General features: G+C 44.6%; 1 protein-coding gene across 1 annotated transcript in view; it reads left to right on the forward strand.

The window, feature by feature from the left end:
- The window catches only part of LOC130130640 (phospholipid-transporting ATPase ABCA1-like), a 302901-nt gene that overhangs the window by 107499 nt on the left and 171140 nt on the right, over positions 1–24262 (forward strand). Inside the window, exons 21-24 of the mRNA XM_056300397.1 lie at positions 1475–1612; positions 11657–11871; positions 17135–17213; positions 22458–22660. Of these exons, the coding sequence (XP_056156372.1) occupies positions 1475–1612; positions 11657–11871; positions 17135–17213; positions 22458–22660 (635 nt within the window). The remainder of the gene's footprint in view (positions 1–1474; positions 1613–11656; positions 11872–17134; positions 17214–22457; positions 22661–24262) is intronic.

Here is a 24262-nt window from a genome sequence, read left to right on the forward strand (position 1 = left end):
TCTACACTGACATTTCCGCTACATTAGGACCGCATAGGACGCATTTTGAACATTTAACCATGAGACTCAAACTGTGGCAGGTGTGGCGCACCCTCGCTAAGGCGTAGCCAGCTCCCTCCCATCTATCATTTCATGCCATGCAAAGGACAACAAAACATGCGGAGGCAGATCCTTGACACATTTTCTGTATAAACATTTACACATATTACTACTATAAGTACTTAATTTTAAGTCAGAAATGTTTTTTTAAAGACTTTTTAAAAGTATGACAGTCAGTCTTTCTTTCTTTCTTCTTCTTTCGGCTTGTTCCCTGTTTCTCAGGGGTCACCACGGCGGATTTTTGCCCTCCATAGCTTTCTGTCTGATGCATCCCTCTCCCGTAGTCCAACTCTCCTCATGTCCTCCTCTATCTGGTCTCGCCATCTTTTCATTGGTCTACCTCTTTTTCTTTTTCCAGGTGTTTCCAGGTCCAACACCTTCTTTCCTACATAGCCCCTGTACATGTCCAAACCATCTCTGTCTTGTCTCTCTCAACTTCTCATCCATTCCTCTGATCTTGAACGTAGCTCTCACTTCTTCATTTCTCTTTTGATCTTTTCTAGTCACTCCCAAGGACCAACACAGCATGTTCATCTCTGCTACCTGTAATGCAGATTCTAGCCTCTCTGTTGTTGTCACTGCTTCCATACCACAGAGCATGGTAGTCCCAAGTTAATTTGATCCAGTCAGTGCGTCAACTAAATGGAGACCTTTGGGCATTCATACCATAAGTTACACAACACACTGCTTCCGGTATGGGAAGATGGCGGCGCGAGGTTACATTTGCGGCGGCCTCACCCAGTACTGTCCATGCAGTGTCTTTGTTCACATCTGCGTAAGTTTGTTTTGTCTTCGTTTGATGGCTGGGAGAGCTGGCGCTGTATCAGCTGGGACAACTTGGTCTGCTGCGTCCAGTGGGCCCAGGGACCACGGCCCTGCCGGAGCTGCACCTGGGGAGGAAACACCGAGGGCAGTCCGACAGGACTTGGAAGCGGGGCGGGCTAAGCTAACTGCTAGCCCATGCAGACCGGCAGTTCCCGCAGTCATCCTGGCTGGCGTTCGTTCTCTGGACAGTGGAATTTTTGGACTGAGTGGACTGTGTTGTTAACTGTTTTGTGTTTTGTTTTTTTGCTTTGTTCTCTCTGTTTTTGTGTGTTTTTGGTGGTGTCATTTTTGGGAAATTTGGGATGTGTGTTTTTGTCTGTTGTGTCGCACTGCTGTGGGCTGGGAGAAACGGAATTTCATTTCTTTTGTGTACACAAGTACATGAAAGAAATGACAATAAATTGTTCCTGATTCCTGATAAGGTTTCTTATTTCTAAGAAGCTGATTCGTGTGTGTTTCCTTTCTATCTCAGTTGACGTCTTTGCTGCTGGTGCTCACCGGGTCTTTTGGTTAAGACATAAGAATACTCACGGACGCTTCTTTCTTTCAGGGGGAATGCAGAGGAAGCTGTCAGTGGCCATTGCGTTTGTAGGTGGCTCCAAAATCGTCATCTTGGATGAACCCACAGCGGGGGTTGACCCTTACGCCCGCAGGGGTATCTGGGAGCTGCTTCTAAAGTACAAACCAGGTGAGAACTGAGCGGTAAGAGGCGACGCTTCACTTCCATCTTTGAAGTGTGCGGTGTTTGTAGTGTTGACCGGGCTACATATCACAGCCTATGTTTGATCTGGCTCCAATGGAGAGTGCTGCAAAACCAAGCCCTGCTCAATGCAAACTTTCCGTGAACGCCATTAAGAAGTAGCGTTAAAAGAAACTCAGTGTGTGTGTTCCCGAGATAACAGAACGTGTCGCTAAGAGAAATCCTGGTGTTTAAAGACTCGCCCTTTGTCACGCTGTCGCATGTGGGTGGGAAGTAATAGATGTAATTTGTACCCAAAGCAGGATGAGTCAATCCGAGAAGCCACCGTTGACTTCTTTTTTTTCCTTTCCAGTCACTTATTGTGAAACGTATCTGTCTGCTGAACAAGTTTAGGCTTCATATACTTTGTGATTTCCAGTGGCTGCGAGCAAGGGGCAGACACCGAAATAACACATTCCCCCAGCAGATGTCTAAATGTTTAGTGTGCGCTGATCGACATCCCGCCCTCACCATGTCATTAGCTGCGATCTCTCTAATCAAGTCATTTCAGTCTGATTGGGAGCTTGAGATCGCTCTCCTGTAATGAGGACTCCCACATTCTGGCTGCGAAATTAGTCATCGTTTGTCACTTTCCTGTTTTATTTCCATCGCAGTTTTATTGCAGATTGTCATCAAGCAAAAAAAAAAAGAGAATAAAAAGGCTGAGTGGGTAGACTGTCTGTGTGAGAAAGCTGAAGGCAGATATTGGGTTTCATCTTGGCGTTATTTAGAGCTAGTTAGGTGTGAAGCTGTGCATCTTTTTGTTTTAGACAAATCGACCATATTGCCCCAATGTATCTTGTTTTGATTCTGAGTTTGCTTTAATGTTGGAAAACGTATTTAGTCGGTGGCAGTTCAAACTGAGAAATTAAAAGAAGAAGAAATCTTTCAAGAGTCTAAGCTGCTTCAGTTTAGAGTAAGTAATCCCTTTTGGATGTAAGGGAGATGTAAATGAAGGGAAGACCAGGTCCCAAAGCCAAGTTTCAACTCTGTGTAGTTGCTGGCTCGTGTGTCGTGGGAGGATGTCTTTAAGTGCAATATGGGGGAAAGTTCAGTTTCGATCAGGCACGAGGCAGCTTTGTGTTTCAGTCAAAGAAGGTTGAATCACTTCATCTGGACACAACATTTATTGACAGATACGTTTCATCACTCATCTAAGTGACCTCTTCAGTCTGAACTGACTGCAGGTATCCCCACCATTATAAACAATACAGCTGCATAACGACTGAAACCAACGACTGGTTTCATATGCAGATATGGGCGTATTTCATTCTGTTGAACTGTCATCATTCAGATGATGCTTTCGATTTATTTATTAATTCATTTTCCCTCCCTTTTTTCTCTCGATTGTACTTTCCAAATTTATTTCTGATTTTTCCCTTTTTCTCCCAATTTTAGTGGCCAATCAATCCCTATTTTAATTCAAACACCTACCCTCATACTGCATGCGTTCGCCAATTGCATCTCCCCGGCCGGCAGTCTCGGAACCACTGCTTTTCCCGACACACCCAGAGACACATTCATGTGTCAAACACAAGCCGACTCCGCCCCCCTCCCAAAGACAGCGTTGCCAATTATTGCTGCTTCATCGAGTCTGCCCATGGTCGGATCTGACGACACCGAGGCGCGAACCTCGGTCCCCAGTGGGCAACTACATCAACACAAAGCAGATGCTTATACCCCCTTCCCGATTGTACTTGGCCAATTACCCCACTCTTCCGAGCCACCCCGGTCACTGCCCCACCCCCTCTGCCGATCCGGGGAGGGCTGCAGACTACCACATGCCTCCTCCGATACATGTGGAGTCGCCAGCCGCTTCTTTTCACCTGATAATGAGGGGTTTCACCAGGGGGACGTAGTGTGTGGGAGGATTATGCTATTCCCCTTCGGTTCCCCCCTCCCTTCTGAACAGGCGCCCCGACCAACCAGAGGAGGCGCTAGTGCAGTGACCAGGACACCTACCCACATCTGGCTTCCCGCCGGCAGACATGGCCAATTGTGTCTGTAGGGACACCCGACCAAGCCGGAGGTAACGCGGGGATTCAAACTGGCGATGCTCGTGTTGGTAGGCAACGGAATAGACCGTCACGCCACCCGGACGCCTGATTTCAACTTAAAAAACTTCTTGCTACTTGCATGTTATTTGCTACTTAAAAACTAGATTAATTTGAACAAATATAAATTATTGAAAGTTTAAAATATATATATATATATATATATATATATATATAAATCATTATAACATCATTCACATATTCTCATAGACTGTATGTATGTCTCTTAAGACTGACACAAACCCACGACACAAAAAGCAGAGCATTGGGTCAGTTATACCATTTTCTTTGACTGCTGCACACATATTGATGTAAAATCTTGCATGAACTCACAATGGCCTTGACCCACTATATATCATTGACTTCGTTATTATTCGTCATTATTCCCAAGTAGCCCCTGTATATATCCCATCCGATGAAATGTAGAACACCCACGAATTTGCTTAGCATGTTAAAATGTGTGCGAGCTTTCTCTCTTTTATTCTGTATGTATGCCTTTTGCTGCTCTCTTTGTGGCAAGTAGAGACGATTCCTAAAAACACCCAGTTAAATATTAATCTGCACAGTAGATTTTCATAAACCTGGTCATCCAAAATCACAACAATATCCTGAAGTATTGATTCTATAGTTAAAAGTTTGTTTCTCAAAGTTCCTTGTGAATAGCAATTCTACCATAAATAATGGCTTAGATTAGAACTTTCCACATGTAAATGTTAATTTCAGTGTGTGACAAAGCACGGGATGCAAAGTGTTGGTGGGGGAGTAACATTCATATCTGCAGAAAATTTCACCATGTGAAGATCATTATTCACTTGGTGCTTCACAATATGCCAACTTTCCGAGCGAGGTGTTAAATCCTGTTGAAACCAATGAAGCATCTAATAGTTGTGTAACACCTGTAGTGCTCAATTAGTTTTTGACTTTGTTATACCAGAGTAATTGCATGTGCTGGACCAGTTATGATTATTAAGGTTCGTCCACAAAGCAGTGTTGGAATATCAGTGACCACATGCACACACAGATCTTATGCAAATAACTTGCCAGCTTGTATCTGAGAAAATAGAAAATGGAACAAGCATAAACTCAACTGATTGAAAGAAAATTACTTCAGTGTAACCAAACAGCTCCAACTCTAGCATGCACCCATCTACCTGACTTTACACCTGACAGATTGTATAAAGGTAAGTGATCAAATGTCACCATAAGTATAATTCAAAATTCACAACTTCAAAGTAGGTCTCATCAACACAATCCATCCATCCATCCATTATCCAAGCCACTTATCCTAATTAGGGTCGTGGGATGCAGGAGCATATCCCAGCAGTCATTGGGCGGAAGATGGGGAACACCCTGGATAAGCCGCCAGTCCATAGCAGGGCTAACACATTCACACGTAGGGACAATTTAGTAAGACTGATTCACCTGACCTACAGGTCTTTGGGAGGAAACCGGAGCACCCGAAGGAAATCCACATAGACACGGGGAGAACATGCAAACTCCACACAGAGGATGACCCAGGATGACCCCCAAGGTTGGACAACCCTGGGGTTCGAACCCCAGACCTTCTTGTTGTGAGGCAACAGCACTAACCACTGGGCCACCATGCCGCCCCAACACAATCCAATATTCACAAATGCGCAGTATCTCATCCCACACCCATCAAGTCCATAAAGAGAGCCCCAATGATAGAATGTGTGGTCAAGTCCAATGGCATTGTAAAGCACACCAGTGCAAGTGTTTGTGCAAGTTCAGTCCTACCACACTGGTGGAGATAGGTCGGACTCAGTCTGTGTGTCTTTATAGACTCTAAGCAACGAAGGGGATCTTGATATGAAGAGGCCTGTCTTCCTGGGATGGCTCGCAATCAAGAATTCAACCATACCAAAAAATCTGACCAATTCTATGTGGCACAACTCAGGCACTACTCTGCAGCAGCATGAAATGGCGGCACACACACAATATTCTTGCCCAATATTCTTGGGCATGTACCAATTGGGATTGAGATACTCTATTGGCTAAATTCCAATGCGCAATCAAACACCCGACTGGCAAAATGTTTTACATCCGCACATTTCAACTTCGCTCCCGACCCATATCAAAACACTATATAGAATATCCATCTGTCCATCCATTATCCAAACCGCTTATCCTTACTCAGGGTCGCGGGGATGCTGGAGCTTATCCCAGCAGTCATTGGGTGGCAGGAGAAGAGACACCCTGGACAGGCTTCCAGGCCATCACAGGGCTCTCTCTCACACACACACACACACACACATTCACACCTAGGGACAATTTAGTACGGCCGATTCATCTGACCTACATGTCTTTGGACTGTGGGAGGAAACCGGAGCCCCCGGAGGAAACCCACACAGACATGGGGAGAACATGCAAACTCCACACAGAGGACGACCCGGGATGACCCCTAAGGTTGGACTACCCCAGGGCTCGAACCCAGGACCTTCTTGCTCTGAGGCAACCGTGCTAACCACTGCACCACTGTGTCACCCTATATAAAATATTATTATTATTATCATCGTTATTATTGTCATTATTATTAATTCCTAGTAACCCATTAATCTGTGTTACAATTGCCTTTCTCTTATTTTGATAGAGTAGTAGGAGTGATTTGCGACAGAAGGGTACCAGCAAGGGGGCGGCACGGTGGCGCAGTGGTTAGCGTGGTTGCCTCACAGCAAGAAGGTCCTGGGTTCGAGCCCCGGGGTAGTCCAACCTGGGGGTCGTCCCGGGTTGTCCTGTGTGGAGTTTGCATGTTCTTCCCATGTCTGTGTGGGTTTCCTCCGGGGGCTCTGGTTTCCTCCAGAGTCCACAGTCCAAAGACATGTAGGCCAGATGAATTGGCCATACTAAATTGTCCCTAGGTATGAATGTGTGTGGCGGGGGGGGGGCTGTGTGATAGTCTGGCGGCCTGTCCAGGGTGTCTCCCCGCCTGCCGCCCAATGAATTCTGGGATAGGCTCCAGCATCCCTGTGACCCTGAGAGCAGGATAAGCAGTTCGGAAAATGGATGGATGGATGGATGCGTACCAGCAAGAGTTAAAGGGAAGGTTTACAAGATGGTTGTGAAACCATCTATGTTATATGGTTTGGAGACAGTGGTGCTGATGAAAAGACAGGAGGCGGAGCTGGAGGTGGCAGAGTTGAAGATGCTGAGATTTTCATTGGGAGTGATGAAGAAGGACAGGATTAGGAATGATTATATTAGAGGGACAGCTCAGGTTGGATGGTTTGGAGACAAAGCAAGAGAGGCAAGATTGAGATGGCTTGGACATGTGTGGAGGAGAGATGCTGGGTATACTGGGAGAAGGATGCTGAATATGGAGCTGCCAGGCAAGAGTAAAAGAGGAAGGCCGAAGAGGAGGTTTATGGATGTGGTGAGGGAGGACATGCAAGTGGCTGGTGTGACAGAGGAAGATGCAGAGGACAGGACGAAATGGAAACGGATGATCCGCTGTGGCGACCCCTAATGGGAGCAGCCGAAAGCAACAGCAGCAGCAGCAGCAGCAGCAGCAGCAGCAGCAGCAGCAGCAGCAGTAGTAGTAGTAGGTCATATCTTCAAATAACCTTTAAAACAGTTTGTTGTCTGCGGAGATAACAAATATTTAAACATAAAACAAAAAAGACTCATTAATAAAATCAATTAGATTGCATTTAATCATCTATTGTACATGCATTGTTAACCTAAGAAAAATAAATAAAGTAATCATTGGCTGTCTTAGATTTAAATCGGAAAAAAACAAAAACAAATTTACCCACAGAAGTCCGAGTCACTAAAGCATTTTCACCCAATAACAGTCCACTCTATGAGCAATTTGTTTGTAACAACTCAATATATTATCCATGCTGATTGCAATTTCATACAACACCTCCTCTGGCATTTGTGAAAAATGAAAATATCATACATAATGCATTTTTCAGTTGTAAAATTGAAAGTTGTGAGAACTAACGTTGCAGGATAAATGCTGCATAATATACCAGGCCTTGTTCACAAAACCAATGTTTTACCAAATCCTTTCTGGACTCTTTGTTTACATTGTAAAGCATTGTGCGGGTTTATTAAAACAGCTGTTCTACTTAACTTCTGTCGCAGTTAGGAATGTATTTAAAGTCCTATATATGAACAGTTCCTTCATTATGTTGAATGTTGGGCTGGGAAAAGGAGCTTTGGGAAAAATTTGTAAAAATTCAAATTGAGCATGTAAGACACAGTTATGATAAGGCTATGATGAAGCCTGATGAAACGCCGTCTTTCAGGGGAGGTTTGTCAGCCGGCATTCAATGTCTAACTAAAGGCTTCTCTTTAAAAAGTTATTTATTACCGGCGCAAACCACCAAGTCTGGGTTTTAAGTATTGGGAAGGGAAATGAACACCTAACTTTCAAAACCGGTCTAAATCACACCCCCACATCTCGAAATCAGCGGCTGATTGTGTTAAATTTAATAAATCTGCATTTCAACAGGTACAATTTGTTCCTTTGTCGATTTGATTGCGTTTCCTTTTCAACGATACAACAGGGTTTTTCTCTTTCATTGGATTTCATGGAAATGACGATGGTTGCATCCAGCTCGACGGACTCAGAATTTGTCATCTGGAACCCCTTTCACACATCCGGTCTTCCCTCGAAATGTTAAGGGGTCACATGTGAATGGGAGCAGGGATCGATATTCAGGGAAATCCGTACTGCCAGTATCCCACCTCGAGTCCGCGTGTCATGTCAGGGGAAACACCGCGGAGGCTGTGTTGGGAATGAAAGCAGTTATGTCCCTCTGACAAAAGACGTTTTCACGTGGAGCAAGTGACCCAATCACAGGACTCCGCCGATGACGTGTTTGAATCCCTGACGGTTGCCTTGCCTCGCAGGTGATTTGATAACTGAATACAAGTTTCTTTTTTTCGAGAGTGACTGGAAGCTGGACAGATTCAGAAATAAGGGAACTCCTCAGTCTACCAGCGGATGAAGTTGATATCCATAAATGTTGCTTTACCGCCATCTCTTTTAAAAACTCCTTCTTATAGAATGGCTTTTTTTCTCCCCAATTGTATCCGGCCAGTTGCTCCACTCTCCACACTTGGTCGCTGCTCCACCCCCTCTGCCGATCCGGGGAGGGCTGCAGACTACCACATGCCTCCTCCGATACATGTGGAGTCGCCAGCCGCTTCTTTTCACCTGACAGTGAGGAGTTTCACCAGGGGGACGTAGCGCGTGGGAGGTGTCATGCTATTCCTCCCAGTCCCCCCCCCCCCGAACAGGCACCCCGACCGACCAGAGGAGGTGCTAGTGCAGCGACCAGGACACATACCCACATCCAGCTTCCCACCTGCAGACACGGCCAGTTGTGTCTGTCGGGACGCCCGACCAAGCCGGAGGTAACACGGGGATTCGAACTGGTGATCCCTGTATAAAATGGCTTTTAATTACAGTTTTTTGTTTTTGTATTATGCTTTATTTATTATTATTATCATTATTATTATTACTATCTGTTGGACTGTCCCTTGCCCCATCTGTAAGCGTATTGCCATGGGATGTGTGAAAAGGTGCAGGATGGAAATGTTCCTGAATGTTCCTGAAAAAATGCACTAGCGGTGCCTGAAAGGTTATCCCAGTACATTACTGGGACCTATGTGTGAAAAGCACTTTGGAGAGCATTCATCACAGTTTCAGCCTTCCATTCCTCATGCTGCCGGGCCTTGCAGTATCCATCTCTATGACAAACCACTCCCAAATCCATATCTATCCACTTGATATACGGGGCAGGAAGCTGGCTAACATAAACCAGATTTCCCCCCTCAGTATGCGGTACATAGTAAAGAGTGCCACCAATTTACCTTAACCTCCCCAACTCTATTTGATATATCACTTTGAGCTGTAATGCACCACAAAACACTATAAATCAGAATGCCTTTGAGGGCCGTCCGCAATCCAAACACATTTATTTTCCTCCCAACTCACAAATGATGCAGTGTGTTATTATTTTTTTTCCCTTGCAAACCACAACAAATCCCAGGGAAAATCATCTGTGAGTTTGAACAAGCCGTGCAAAATGAGCTGGCTCAGTCAAAACAAACCTCGGAGCGATCTCCTCTGCCACCCCCCTCAACGCTTGGTATTTTCCCCATATGTTTAATTGAGTGAGCTGTGTGGGCTCTCGCTCCGTGCACATTTTGTCTGCGTTTTGCCTATATGAAGATTCAAACCTGCTGGCAAGCATGAGCTCACCTGGAAAGGGCAGATTTAACAGCTCAGGTTGTGACAGGGCACAAGGGAAGGCGGGAGGTGGAAGGAGGATGAGATGTAAGTGGTTGGCTCGCAAAATGGCTGAACTCGGCACTGGGCTGCAGCTAATGACCTTGGAGCGAGCGCTGGTCCCTTGGACAATGTGACCTGAGAGGATATTGCTTTAATTTGCTCAGTGCAAAAATCCTGCCACGCTCAGCACACCGCCTGAAATTCTGCCTTGGAGACACGAGGAAGAAAAGATGAAATCTCCATCGGGTCGGCGGCCCCAACTGTTTCGGTTTAAAATGGCACACCCAAAAATCTGAATAGGGAGATGCCCGAAGCTGATGCAAAGAATTTATTTGAAATGGTGGAAAATCTCCCGGAAACCAAACTGATACCTGTACACAGTAAAAGTATTGTGTACTTGTGTGTCATGTTTACTGTTATAATAAAAGTACTGTTGTAATTGTAATTTTTTACAATTACAGCTCAACGAATGGATTTATGCATTTGCAGATCATATATACATCCATCCATCTGTCCATCCCTCCATCCATCCATTATCCAAACCGCTTATCCTGCTCTCAGGGTTGTGAGGATGCTGGAGCCTATCCCAGCAGTCATTGGGCGGCAGGGGTGGAGACACCCTGGACAGGCCGCCGGGCCATCACAGGGCCCCCTTGCATATACATCAGCTTTAATTTTTCCCCTCACAATAGAATATTCAGGTTAATGTTTTCATTATTATTATTTCGAGGTTGATCTGCATCGACGTGAGTGTGAATAAACAGTTAAGTGCGTGCTCGTCATTGCTGCCGTCTTGCACACTGCGGGCCATAGAGAAAGATGAGAAAGTTTTGACTTCCACCACAGATCTATTTCCCTTCCTGATTGCAGGGGAACGTTATCATTAATATGCGTCCAGCTGAAGCTGCGTGATGTGATGGGGCTTCGGTGCTTGTGCCGAACCCCGTAACACTGCACGCTGTGGCTGCCGCGTGCAAGTGAGCCCCGATGCGTCTCAAATCAAAGGACGCGCGGCAACAGGATGATAAACAAGACGGAGACGCGTTGGCTAAACGCTAGACGGAAGGATGGCTTTGCTGGCATTCGTTGTAATTTGTCCAGGATTCACTCCCACGCAAACGCAGCGTGGATTTTGCCGCCATGAGGAGAAGAAGTATGAGTGGAGGAACACAGCGGAGTCGGCCGTGAGGAGATGAGCGACTACCACACAGAGACAGACTGTGAGGTTGGCTTGATTTGAACATTTTTGATTTATGACATCTTGTCTTGTCAAGCCTCTCCTTCATAACAGCAGTTGTCCAAACAAACAAACAAACAAGCATGTCTGTGGGTGTTGTTGTGTGCTGAGGAACGAACCGCTTTACTTTTTTTTTTTTTTGTCTGCTCAATTCTGGGCATTAACTTCTCACAAATTTAGAAACTATCCTGTCTTTAATCTCTGCTCCAAAACCTCCTTTTACCTCTCTTTCTTTCTCTCTCTTGCACAAGCACACACACACACACACACACACACACACATCACTTGAGCCTCCTCAACTACACTCTAATTGCAGTTTCAGGTGAAATCAATGGTTTGTTTACTTTAGTCTCTCTCTGTCACTCTCTCTCTCTGTCTGTCTGTCTGTCTGTCTGTCTGTCTGTCTGTCTCGCTCACTCTTTCTCACTTCTCCACAGGCCGCACAATCATCCTCTCCACACACCACATGGATGAGGCAGACATCTTAGGTGACCGCATTGCCATTATCTCCAGCGGGAAGCTGCGCTGCTGTGGTACTTCCTTGTTCCTGAAGAAGTGTTTTGGCAGTGGCTACTACCTCACTCTGGTCAGAGGCGGCGAGCAAAAGATGTCCGTGCAACGCGGCGGCTTTCCGCAGAGTCAGCCTAAAGAGGTGCGATCACCTAATATCTAGATACAGTGGCCCATATTCATAAAACGCACTGGCAGGGCTAATGACTAATTAGTGGGTTATAATGTGGCGCTAAACATTTTCTCTATTCATACACCAGGATTAGCAGGCATTTGGTTAGCGTAGCAGTCTATTCCGTTGCCTACCAACACGGGGATCGCCGGTTCGAATTCCCGTGTTACCTCCGGCTTGGTCGGGCGTCCCTACAGACACAACTGGCCGTGTCTGCGGGTGGGAAGCCAGATGTATGTGTCCTGATCGCTGCACTAGCGCCTCCTCTGGTTGGTCGGGGTGCCTGTTTGGGGGGGGGGGCTGGGGGAATAGCGTGATCCTCCCATGTGCTACGTCCCCCTGCTGAAACTCCTCACTGTCAAGTGAAAAGAAGCGGCTGGTGACTCCACATGTATTAGAGGAGGCATGGGGTAGTCTGCGGCCCTCCCCGGATCGGCAGAGGGGGTGGAGCAGCGACCGGGATGACTCAGAAAATAGGGTAATTGGCCAAGTACAATGGGGGGGGGGATCCACAAATAAAAAATGCCGTCTAATCAGGGAAGACGGTACAGTTTCTAACTTATGTTTATCTACATCAAAACAGTTTCATTAATTAACAAAGTATCTCTTAAAGTGGTGTTTTGTCAGTGTGTGTCCGTGTGTATCAGTGTGTGTTAGTGCCGTGCTTGGAAACCGGTGTTGGCAGCCAAATGAAGAGGCAACATTCTGCACTGGACTTTCAGTTGCCTGTTATTGCCCATTTTTTAAGGGACAGTTTGCATCTATTGGATTTGGGTTTATGGCAAACACTGGGTTATAAAGCTTTTAGGGTGTATTAGGAAGAGGGTGATATTTTTTTTACCCAACTGTTAAAAAGACCTTTCGTAAACAAAGGTTATAAACTCCTCTATTATTGTATGAAGTTCTGCTGTAGAAAAATTTTGGTTTTCTTCATCTTTTATGACCGATCAACTCGGGGGTCCACTGTGTTTGCATGCAGCCATGGAAGATCATAGGGTGCTCAATATGCAGCACTTTGTTTACATATTGATTTTAATTGGCTGTCACCAGGGGCCTCCGCCGATAACGCCTCAGCAGTTTCTCCGGATTGTTTTGGTTTTATGAATGAGGTCAGCCTACAGTGAAATTGTGCTATTCCCCACAGTTCCCTCTCCCCCCTGAACAGGCACCCTGACCGACCAGAGGAGGCGCTAGTGTAGCGACCACGGCACATACCCACATCCGGCTTCCCTCCCACAGACACGGCCAATTGTGTCTGTAGACGCCCGACCAAGCCAGAGGCAACACGGGGATTCGAACCAAAGAGCCCTGTGTTGGTAGGCAGCGGAATAGACCACTACCCTACCCGGACGCTGGCTGGTGCTTTTTAACACTTGGTACTTATTTATCACGGAACGAATAAATGAGAGCAAGTGTGCACTTTTTCAGCAAATTATTCAGTCCACATTCTTGCCTGGGAGTAAACCACGGCTCTCTGTGGCTGACCATCTACTCTAGCAAGCTGTGGTTTTGTAGTTCAGTTTATTGGTTAAGTGTCTTAGTCAAGTGCACCAGGACTTAAACAAAAGTCATTGAGGGTGCTAATCTTCCACTTTCCCATGATAGCAAAAGGGGGTGATTGCAGAGGCCTTCTGCTTCACCCCGTATGTCCAGTGCAAGTGTAAATTTTGTTCTTTTTTGGGGGGGATTTTTTTCCCCCTTTTTCTCCCCAGTTGTACTTGGCCAATTACCCCACTCTTCTGAGCCGTCTTGGTTGCTGCTCCACCCCCTCTGCCGATCCGGGGAGGGCTTTAGACTACCACATGCCTTCTCGGATACATGTGGAATCGCCAGGTGCTTCTTTTCACCTGACAGTGAGGCGTTTCGCCAGGGGGACGTAGCGCGTGGGAGGATCATGCTATTCCCCACAGTTCCCCCTCCCCCCTGAACAGACGGCCCTGACCGACCAGAGGAGGCACTAGTGCAGCGACCAGGGCACATACCCACACCCGGCTTCCCACCTGCAGACACGGCCAATTGTGTCTGTAGGGATACCCGACCAAGACTGAGGTAACGCGGGGATTCAAACCAGCGATCCCCGTGTTGCTAGGCAACGGAATAGACTGCCACGCCACCCGGACGGCCCCAGTGCAAGGGCAACTTTAAGTTATAACCCAATATCTCCTTTTGGGCCTGTCTTTCATAGTCAACGCAAACAGAAGATTGGTGAGAAGTACATGGCAAGAGTTCTAGCTGGAGAATGCTTCAGCAGGAAACATTTAGCGTTTTGTACATTTCAGAGAAAAGATGTCTCGCTGTGATCTAACCACAGAAAGAAATGCAATGACAGACTCCCTTCAACAGCTTTATTTTCTTTCCATAACAGCTGTTAAACAGAGACTCAGAGCCGCTTCCTCCGGGTGAAATGATGCACACAGGTTTATTGAGTTTTCCAGTCTGCGTGCAACAACCATTTCCTCAGCGCCCAGAAGAATACCCAACACAAGTCCAATCTTTTTCCTTCTTCCTGTAAACACTGTTCGTAAGATCACAGACAGTTTCCAAATTAAGTCTCGTACCACTGATAAGTTGGGACAGCACATTCTGAAACCTGGTATCACGAGATTTCGTGTCATAGTCACGAAATTTAATGTGTGAAATCGTGCTGGGGACGCGATGTCACTGAAATGTTCTTGTCTGGCACCACAAAGTTGTTTCCAATGCATAACTATGGCAGTTTCGTATATGTTTGAAGGGAAGGAGGGGAAACTGAATCTGGCTGTTGATAGTGCAGGTTTTTATTTAATTTATTAACCATACACATTTGGGGAATTGACCATGTTTTTCTTGCGCGAGTTACATTATCAAGATGCTGGCTCTGGCTGGTCTGGCCTCCCAGGAGAATGCTGGTCACTTACATATATTTGAAAACACAAAAACTACGGCGGTTAGGGTTAGGCAAGGTTCAGCGTTTTCGGTTTTTATTTTTCAAAGCCATCCAGCATGCCGAATTTCGCCACAAGAGGACACTGTTACATAACCTCACATGAACAGGAACAACTTTTGGATCCGTGGAAACATAAAATCTGGGTGAAAATCAGTTTAAAAATCTGGGTATTTTTCGGGGAAAATCAGTAAAAACTGAAAGCGCTGAGCCTTGGGGTTAGGGTGGTTTTTGTGTTTTCAAATATATGTAAGTGACCGGCATTCTCCCGGGAGGCCAGACCAGCCAGAGCCAGCGTCTTGATAATGTGACTCGCGCAAGAAAAACTTGGCTCATCGGAATGCATTGGATACAACTTCGTGGTGCCGGACAAGAACATTTCAGTGACATCGTGTCCCCCCAGCAGGATTTCATAGATTAAATTTCGTGACTATGACACGAAATCTCGTGATACCGGGCTGCATTCTGGCACCCCATCCCAAATCAGTTGAAACTAAAGTTTACTAAAATATTGTCACTACATGCTTTCTAATGATGACTCCATCCATCCGTCCATTATCCAAGCCGCTTATACGAAGTCGGGTCACGGGATACTGGAGCCTATCCAAGCGGTCATTGGATGGCAAGTGGGGAGACACCCTGGACAGGCCGCCAGACCATCACAGGGCCCACACACACACACACACACACACACACACACACACACACACACACACACACACACACACACACACACACACACATTCACATTCACATCTAGGGACAGTTTAGTATGGCCGATTCACCTGACCTACATGTCTTTTGACTGTGGGAGGAAACCAGAGCACATGGAGGAAACCAGACACGGGGAGAACATGCAAACTCCACACACAGGACAACCCGGTATGACCCCCAAGGCTGGACAACCCCGGGGTTCGAATCCAGGACCTTCTTGCTGTGAGGCAACCGCGCTAACCACTGCACCACCGTACCACCTTGAAGGCACACTAATGTTAGGAATAATTTGAAAATGAAAACCGTTGACTATGTGCTGTGAATGGACTGGCTACAAACTGAGACGAAAGTGTGACTGATTGAACAGAGCTGAGGCGTAACACCCGAGTAAGATGAGAAATGACACCAAAGTTTACAGTTTCATCATTCAGCACGCCGGCTTCTCAAAAACAATTAAGGTGCGTAGCGGTGGGTGATCAGATTGTCCATCAGGAATACTTTTAACAAGTCACATGACCAGCGAGGGTGGCATAATCTCAAGTGATAATTCACACAAATTGATGATGCAACCTGCCATTGGTATCCTCGTCTCTTGAAACTAACTTTATCACACACTCCTAGAAATGGGGGCAGAGCATCATGTTTGACTTCATGGTGTCATAATAAGAGCTTACACTTGCAACTCTTACACAGGAGTAACACAGGAATAACCTTTTTTCTAGTCTATTATCGAACATGGCTTCCCTCTGACTTTTCACAGTGCGCCCCGTCACCGCCCTCTCTCTGTAATGATCTGCATCTAGTCTCCCCCAGCATGAAAATGGGATGTGGCCTACGTGCTGGGTGATACTAATTGTTGCCGGGGGGGGGGTCGTTCTCCATCTCTTTCGCCAGTCTTGCCTCGCACACTTCGTTTTAATCAATAGGAGCAAATGAACAAGATGCAGTGATGCCAGCTGGGCTATAGCCATTACCATTAGCCTGCAGACTCTTTGTGGTGAGCATAGTCATTAACTTCAAATAAATAAATAAAAGCAAACAAACACATTCGCAGGTGAAGTGGAACATTCCCCCCGCCTTTTTCCGAAACAATGGCTTGGTTATTAAGCGGCCTCGTATTGTAGAGGAGCTGAAAAAAATACCTGAGGTCTGAACGGTTAATCTCTCAAAGTATTCAGGCCTTTACACTGAATGGAAGCCTTTGCCAACAGACACATTAAAATTACTTTTAAACACAACTGGGATGAGTTAGAGGGTCAAGGTCTGGGGTAAGGGTTATTTGCCCTTGGTTGGTTTATAACTCTGCACTACATAATAATAAAAAGTACACAAAGTGCATGACATCAGCCATACTGGAAGGGGTAGCACAACATTGGCACACAACTCGGGTTTCGTGCATCTTGGCACAGCTACACCGCCTGATGAGCGCAGCATCTGTTGGTGCATGCGTGTGCAACTTGATCCAGTGCAATTACAATGCAAATACGTGTGGATGGCTAGCATTGTTCCATCAGTGTAAGAGAAAAATTGATAAGAAGTCACTGGTAATCATTTTAAGTGGTAAAGCCTTTCTAATTCAGTTCTAATTAATAGGAGGAAGAGGACAATTCATCAAGGAGCTGCCGCCCAGATGATGGTATTGGCAGCCAAAACTGGAGTAGCCCTGACCCTTCAGGTACAATGAGCAGTAATGCTGTTGCAAGTAATTACTTAACATCGGCAGATTATATGTACTTGTTGATAGTACTTGTTGATAGTACCACATACATTATCTTTATTTTGGGCAGTATGGAAAATATTGCCATCAAAACAATCATGGATTTTTTCACAATACTGAGATATATATATATATATATATATATATATATATATATATATATATATATATATAGTATCTCTTTTGTATCTGTCCAAGTCGGAGAATACTGCTGGCATCGTGCGTGGCTGCCGCTTCTCCCTCTCGTAGCCCCCTTCCCATCCACCCCTGTATGTCTGTGTTATGTTTATGTGTTGTCTTGTTTCACCCCATTTATTGTAAAGCGACTTTGAGTATTAGAAAAGCGCTATATAAAATTGATTTAAAAAATATATATATAGATATCTGCTTACATATGCAAAAATACCATGTTGAAGAACCCGACAAAGGTTCATCACATTGAATAATACTCCCTTAAATATTTCTGGCCTAATTTTGTGAGAAATTTTTGGTAACAGATTCTCAGTGTTATTAATTTAGACAACAAAATTGTGTATTACAATAAGACAATATCCAAATGTCATCCTGATACAGTACCATTGAAACACAATAAAGGATAAGGATTTTATATTACTGCCCAGCTCTACATTACCACAGATCTTTGATCAACATTTCAGCTGCTGGTTTGCATTTAAACGGTATCTTGGTTGGGCGTTGATTTTGTGCAGACTGTCAGTAACTTCTATTGTAGTGTTGTAGTGTGTCTGTCACTGTATTCAATACAATAGACATCAAATCATTTTTCTTTTTAAGAACAGAGTGTAAAGGAATGACGCCCTGAGCACCGCTCTCACCAGTTTTGTACTTAGTTGGAGCGAACACCCCATGTCTCCTTGTTACGCCAGCTTAGCCCCTCACCCTATTGTCTGCCAGCAGTTGATGAGAGACGGTTGTGACAGTCAAGTCAAGTGGGCCGTGTCGTCTCATCCAGATATTTGTGATCTCAACTAGTGACTCTTGCCCACCCAGCCATGGCCAGTTGCTCATTCCCATGATAAGTTAGCAGTAATAGTGCTGATGGTTCAAATCCAGTTCTGAAATTTGAGTCTAGAAAAAAAGGTAGTGGGATTAATACTGTACAGTGACTGAAAGGATTTCATGGGGATGTCAGAAAAGCATAAGACAGTCCTTTCCTGATTTAGAGAGAATAATTTACTCAGGCAGTCTATTTAGTGCAGCCACTGGCTTAGTGTCATATGGCTCACAACTTATTTACTTACTTATTTATTTGTTTAGCCATCTCTTTTTTCTTATTTTGTACCCCCCCCCCTTTTTCTCCCCAATTATATCGGGCCAATTACCCCACTCTTCCAAGCCATCCCCGTCGCTGCTCCACCCCCTCTGCCGATCCGGGGAGGGCTGCAGACTACCACATGCCTCCGCCGATACATGTGGAGTCACCAGCCGCTTCTTTTCACCTGGCAGTGAGGAGTTTCACAAGGAGGACGTAGTATGTGGGAGGATCACACTATTCCCCTCAGTTCCCCCTCCCCGCTGAACAGGAGCCCCGACCAACCAGAGGAGATGCCAATGCAGCGACAAGGACACATACCCACATCCAGCTTCCTACCCACATACACGGCCAATTGTGTGTGTAGGGATGCCTGGCCAAGCCGGAGGTAACACAGAGATTCGAACTGGTGATCCCCGTGTTGGTAGGCAACGGAATAGACCGCTACGGTACCCGGACACCCTGTTTGGCGATCTCTAATTGGACCTTTTAAAATTCAGTGCCATTATTTTGACGTCTTTAGTAGTCATAAAAATATGACTACTATCATATCTGTCACCCAACATCAGATAACTAGACTGAGAGAAGCTACCATCACTGCTATTTAACTTTCCAATCAATTACTTAAAGAGCATACAATTGATATGTTTGGTTGAAATGTTAGATCAAACCCTTGTTAGCTGGGCTTTACTGTAAAGGCCATATCGGTCTTCATCCCAAGTCCCCTCCTATTTATCATGGTGTGTGAGACTATACATTGTTGGACAACCCAAACCCTCTGATCCACGATCATGTGTTTTAAACAAAAGACAAGAAAATAAATTTTAAAAAAGAAACATCATCACTAATTGTGTAACATTTTATTTTCCAATTTATCATGCATGAAGAAAAATAGCAGTTGTGCAAAAGTAAACATGGGTATTATTTTATATTGATAATACACATACAGTAAAGTACGAAAGGGTAAATGGCATGAATGTAATTATAGTTTTGCCAGTAACAGCACATTCCTCGTTATTATCAAACATCTTCACACACACACACACACACACACACACACACACACACACACACACACAAAGAGACATTTGTAGTTCAGTGTGATGTGTGAGACCATCCATTTGCTTCTTCATAAGCCGTCAGGGCTGTGCTTGGTTAAGCTGCAGTGATTATCTATGAGAGGTCCTGGATCAATAATGGAGGCGGTGTGTTCTGCAACACTGTTCTGATTGATTCTCACTGTGGCCCGGCGTCAGAACGGATGAGGCTGGGGAATTATGTCCACTGATCTATTTCAGTGTGTTCAAAGGTCACTGCATCATGTATAGATCTCAATATGTGATGCAGTTGTTTTTTTCCCCCTCACTGCTGAATCACAAAGACATTGGTCAAAATGTTTTGGCATTATTGTGATTAGCCTCTCCTTACGCTGTTGTGTGTTAATCTGAGTGAATATAAAGCAACATCTTAAAAACGTTCCCTTTAGCTGTTTATACTGTTGCTTTGTCAGACCTACAAGTAGGGGAGACCGGGGCTTCTTGTCACATGGGTAAGTTGTTGTGTCGCTAATATTTTCACCATCGGAGGGCGCAATTTAAAAGTCAAATCCTTTTTTTTAACAAAACTTTATTTAAATCCAATTCAAAACATTACAAAGAGAACATCATATACACATACATACATACATACATATATAATATAATATATACACACATACGCATACATACACAGACATAAACCAATTATAAACAATACAGAACAATACAGCAGAGGACATGAAGAAAAAAAATTAAATATATGTTCAAAACATCATATATTTTCAAAGTTTGAAGGTCACAACGAACTTTTTTTTAGCGAAGTGTAACACATTCTTATATAATTCAAATTTCTTCAAGTGAAAATGGAAAAAGGCAGATAATCAATTAAATATGCAAAGTAAACAATTAACAAGTATAAAGTATCGAAACATGATAAACAATAACCTAAATAAAGTCAATGAAACTTAATCAGAGGCTACAGAAAATAGTTCCTTATAATATGACAGTGTGCGTTCACTTTTTTTATTCGTCATAGGGGCCAATGTGTCTAAATACATATTGAACTCAACGAGAAAAGCGCCAAGGTTTGGGAGGGATCTAGAGAACCTCACTTTATGTGTGTGAAATTTACCAAGTGCAATTATAAGTTTCGTCACGTAATTTAAAGATTTATTTTCACATTCAAATTTATTAATAATGTCTTTAGGCATAATTATTATAGACTGTCCAGTCTTGTTAAGTATAAAATTCTTTATGTCACTGCAAAACAGAGATGAGGAGGGGCAGTAACAAAACAAATGCATAACCGTTTCTGGCTCACCGCTACAAAAGGTACAATTAAGTTCTATGTCAGTAAATTTGGAAAATAATGTGTTACATGGATAGATGTTGTGTAAAATTTTAAAATGGATTTCTCTAATTTTATTTGAGATACAGAATTGAAATGGGCACAACCAAGCCTTAGGCCATTTTATGTCATCCAATTGAATCGAATGCAACTGGACTTGGTATATATCCGTGAAGACATTTCGCCTCTCATCCAAGAGGCTTCATCAGTTCGTGCCTTTCTGACTAGACCAAATTAGTCTGGCTAGTCTAGTCTGACTAGTCTGACTAGACTAGTCAGACTAGACTAGACATCTTCACGGATATATACCAAGTCCAGTTGCATTCGATTCAATTCCTTTGGATAACCATGACCTGAATGAACGAGAACATTCACAGACATCATCCAATTGTGAATTCCAGAAAGGTTTCCCTCTGGGTGAAATCTAAAAGTCAAATACTAGTTTTGTGCCTCTACTTGGTCTGATGTCATATCCTGTCAGGGAAAGCAGAGCAGACTCTTCACTGAGGTGAGCGATGATATACCGTTTTTCACATTCTAAAGTAAATCCTCTAGTTAAAAATCTTCACAACTATACATTTGTACTTGGTAGAGGAGAGAATAAACAATATGATGTATTGATCCCAAGATATATAAAAGAGTGTGAGAAGTTTGACAAGATGTCCCAGTCTCTCTTAATGGTATACACCCAGCGATGTGCTTACCCACAACCACCTTAAACAGTAACTCTTAAAAGAAACCATCGGCATTTTCAGCATCACCTCTCTCTATATCAGTGTTTTTCAACCCCGTCCTCAAGGAACCCCTATCCTGCATATTTTCTTGGCAACCCTGAATAGGTACCTGTTTGTAGTTATTCAACCAATCAGCAATGAATTTTGTCAGATGTTGCACACCTTGCATAATGAAGTGCTGCGAGATGATTGGCCGAGTAAGTACAAGCAGGGCTTCCTATGCAGGGTTACAATGAAAATCTGCAGGATAGGGGTTCCTTGAGGACTGGGTTGAGAAACACTGCTCTATATGTTGTCGGGATTACACTATGTGTTGTAGGGATTACACTCCATTAATAGCTGTAATTATGAGTCGTCTTCTGTGTGTCTCTGAAATGCCACCGAAACTGTGTCCATTAGTGATGTCACCGGCGGAGACTTTTCCACACAGTTTTGGTGGTGTTTCAGAGACAAACAGAAGACTGCTCAGTATCATAGCTGCAAATGGACCTGTATCCCTCTAACGTGTACTGTATATAGAGACAATGTCGAAAGTTTCTTTTTTTTCCCCCTTTTAAGTAAGGAAGGTCCTTTTAGGGGAAAACAAGATGCTGTGATTCAAAAAGTAGACAGCGAGCTCTGTATTTCGTTAAGTGTAGTTTTCCATCTTGTACATGTATTTTTTTCCAATCTTGTTTTATGTATATGTCTAAAAACTTTGGCAAAAATGGCTTCACAGGAAGCAAGGGACAATTTGTCTCCTCCCTGTCGATGTTGGCGTACAGGAACATGCCATTGTGTTGGACTAACTCTGGGGGGAAATCCTTCCACCAGGTATGACGGCGCTTGGTAACCTGGTGCGACGACACATTCCTGAGGCGATGTTTCTGGAGAGCATAGGCCAGGAGATCACATACATACTGCCCTACGGCGGGGCCAAAGACGGGACCTTCGCTTCACTCTTCAAAGAGCTGGACATCGAGATGGCCGACCTTGGTCTCACCAGCTATGGAATCTCTGACACCACACTGGAGGAGGTAAACACATGGCTCACGAGCATGCTATAGGTATCACACACACACACACACACACAAACACACATACATACATACACACACACACAATTAATTACACTCCTTTGCCAGCCACATGCACGTGCTGGCAAAGGAGCTACTGGACAGATCCACCATATTTCCCCCCAGTTGTACTTGGCCAATTACCCCACTCTTTTGAGCCATCCTGGTCGTTGCTCCACCCCCTCTGCTGATCCGGGGAGGGCTGCAGACTACCACATGCCTCCTCTGATACATGTAGAGTTGCCAGCCGCTTCTTTTCACCTGACAGTGAGGAGTTTCGCCAGGGGGACATAGCGCCTGTGAGGATCACACTATTACCCCCCCACACACACACACGCACACACACACACAGTTCCCCCTCCCCCCCAAACAAGCGCCCCAACCGACCAGAGGAGGTGCTAATGCAGCGACCAGGACACATACCCACATCCGGCTTCCCACCCGCAGACACGGCCACTTGTGTCTGTAGGGATGCCCAACCAAGCCGGAGGTAACATGGGGATTCGAACAGGAGATCCCCGTGTTGGTAGGCAACGGAATAGGCCGCCACGCCACCCGGACGCCCCAGGTCCACTTTATTTTTGAATAAAAGGATAATCTAAGGTAGATACGTAGTTGTTTTTGGGGGACATGCATGCGCAAGGCACGCAAATAGATGCATGCATGCACAAACACACATACACACACATAAATAAGCACATACAGATACACACAAAATCACCCACGGTAGCACAAAGCTTTGCCTTCATTTCATCTTTAATCACATAATTCGAACATCTCAATCATCACTGTTTCTGTCTTTCAGCTTAGTTAATAAATTGTAAGTCAGGGTGGATTTAATATGTTCTCTTTCCCCCGCATTATCTTTTGTTTATAGCGAACAGTCTCAGCTGAAAAAGTTCCACAGAAACAAAAACACGGCTCCTTCTTACAAAACCCGCGTACATCATGTTCTGTGCTCAGCAAATGATTCACACAATATGTTTAGCGCACAAACTGGGCTGCTGGATCATACACAGGAACGTGTTGGTGCCGGAGGAAGATCTAATCGATTGAAATGTTGCCGCCGAATAAATTAGTTTTTTGGGAGCGTTTCAGTGTGCGGACCTTACTCCTTTGTTCTAGTTTTGCAATTTTTTGCCTCGTACCTTCATATCAATTTTTTTCTGGATATGTGTATACTTGGTTCCTCTTCGCACAATATGTTAGGATGTAAACTGGAGTGCTGGATCATATACATGAGAGAGATTGTTGGCAAACACTCTTAAAGCATCTGGGAAATGAGTCAGATGTTCATGGGCTTGGGGCTATGTGAATAATTCCTTCTGAATGGCTGACATCCAGACACAACAAGATTATTCCATCCATCTGTGCTGACCTTTGAAGCCCAACAAGACTTCAAATGTGATCTCTGATGATTGTACAAATGTGCCTCCAGTGAGCAGTGTATGGGGTGGGTGGTGTCCTCAGTGAACATGGCTATAAGTAGTGCTGTGTGCTTGCGTGTAGGTGTAGGTCTATATTTGTCCTATTGTGTTTAGCCAGTCATTTAATGAGACGATG

The sequence above is a fragment of the Lampris incognitus genome, chromosome 20, assembly GCF_029633865.1.
Source record: "Lampris incognitus isolate fLamInc1 chromosome 20, fLamInc1.hap2, whole genome shotgun sequence".
NCBI classification, from domain to species: domain Eukaryota; kingdom Metazoa; phylum Chordata; class Actinopteri; order Lampriformes; family Lampridae; genus Lampris; species Lampris incognitus.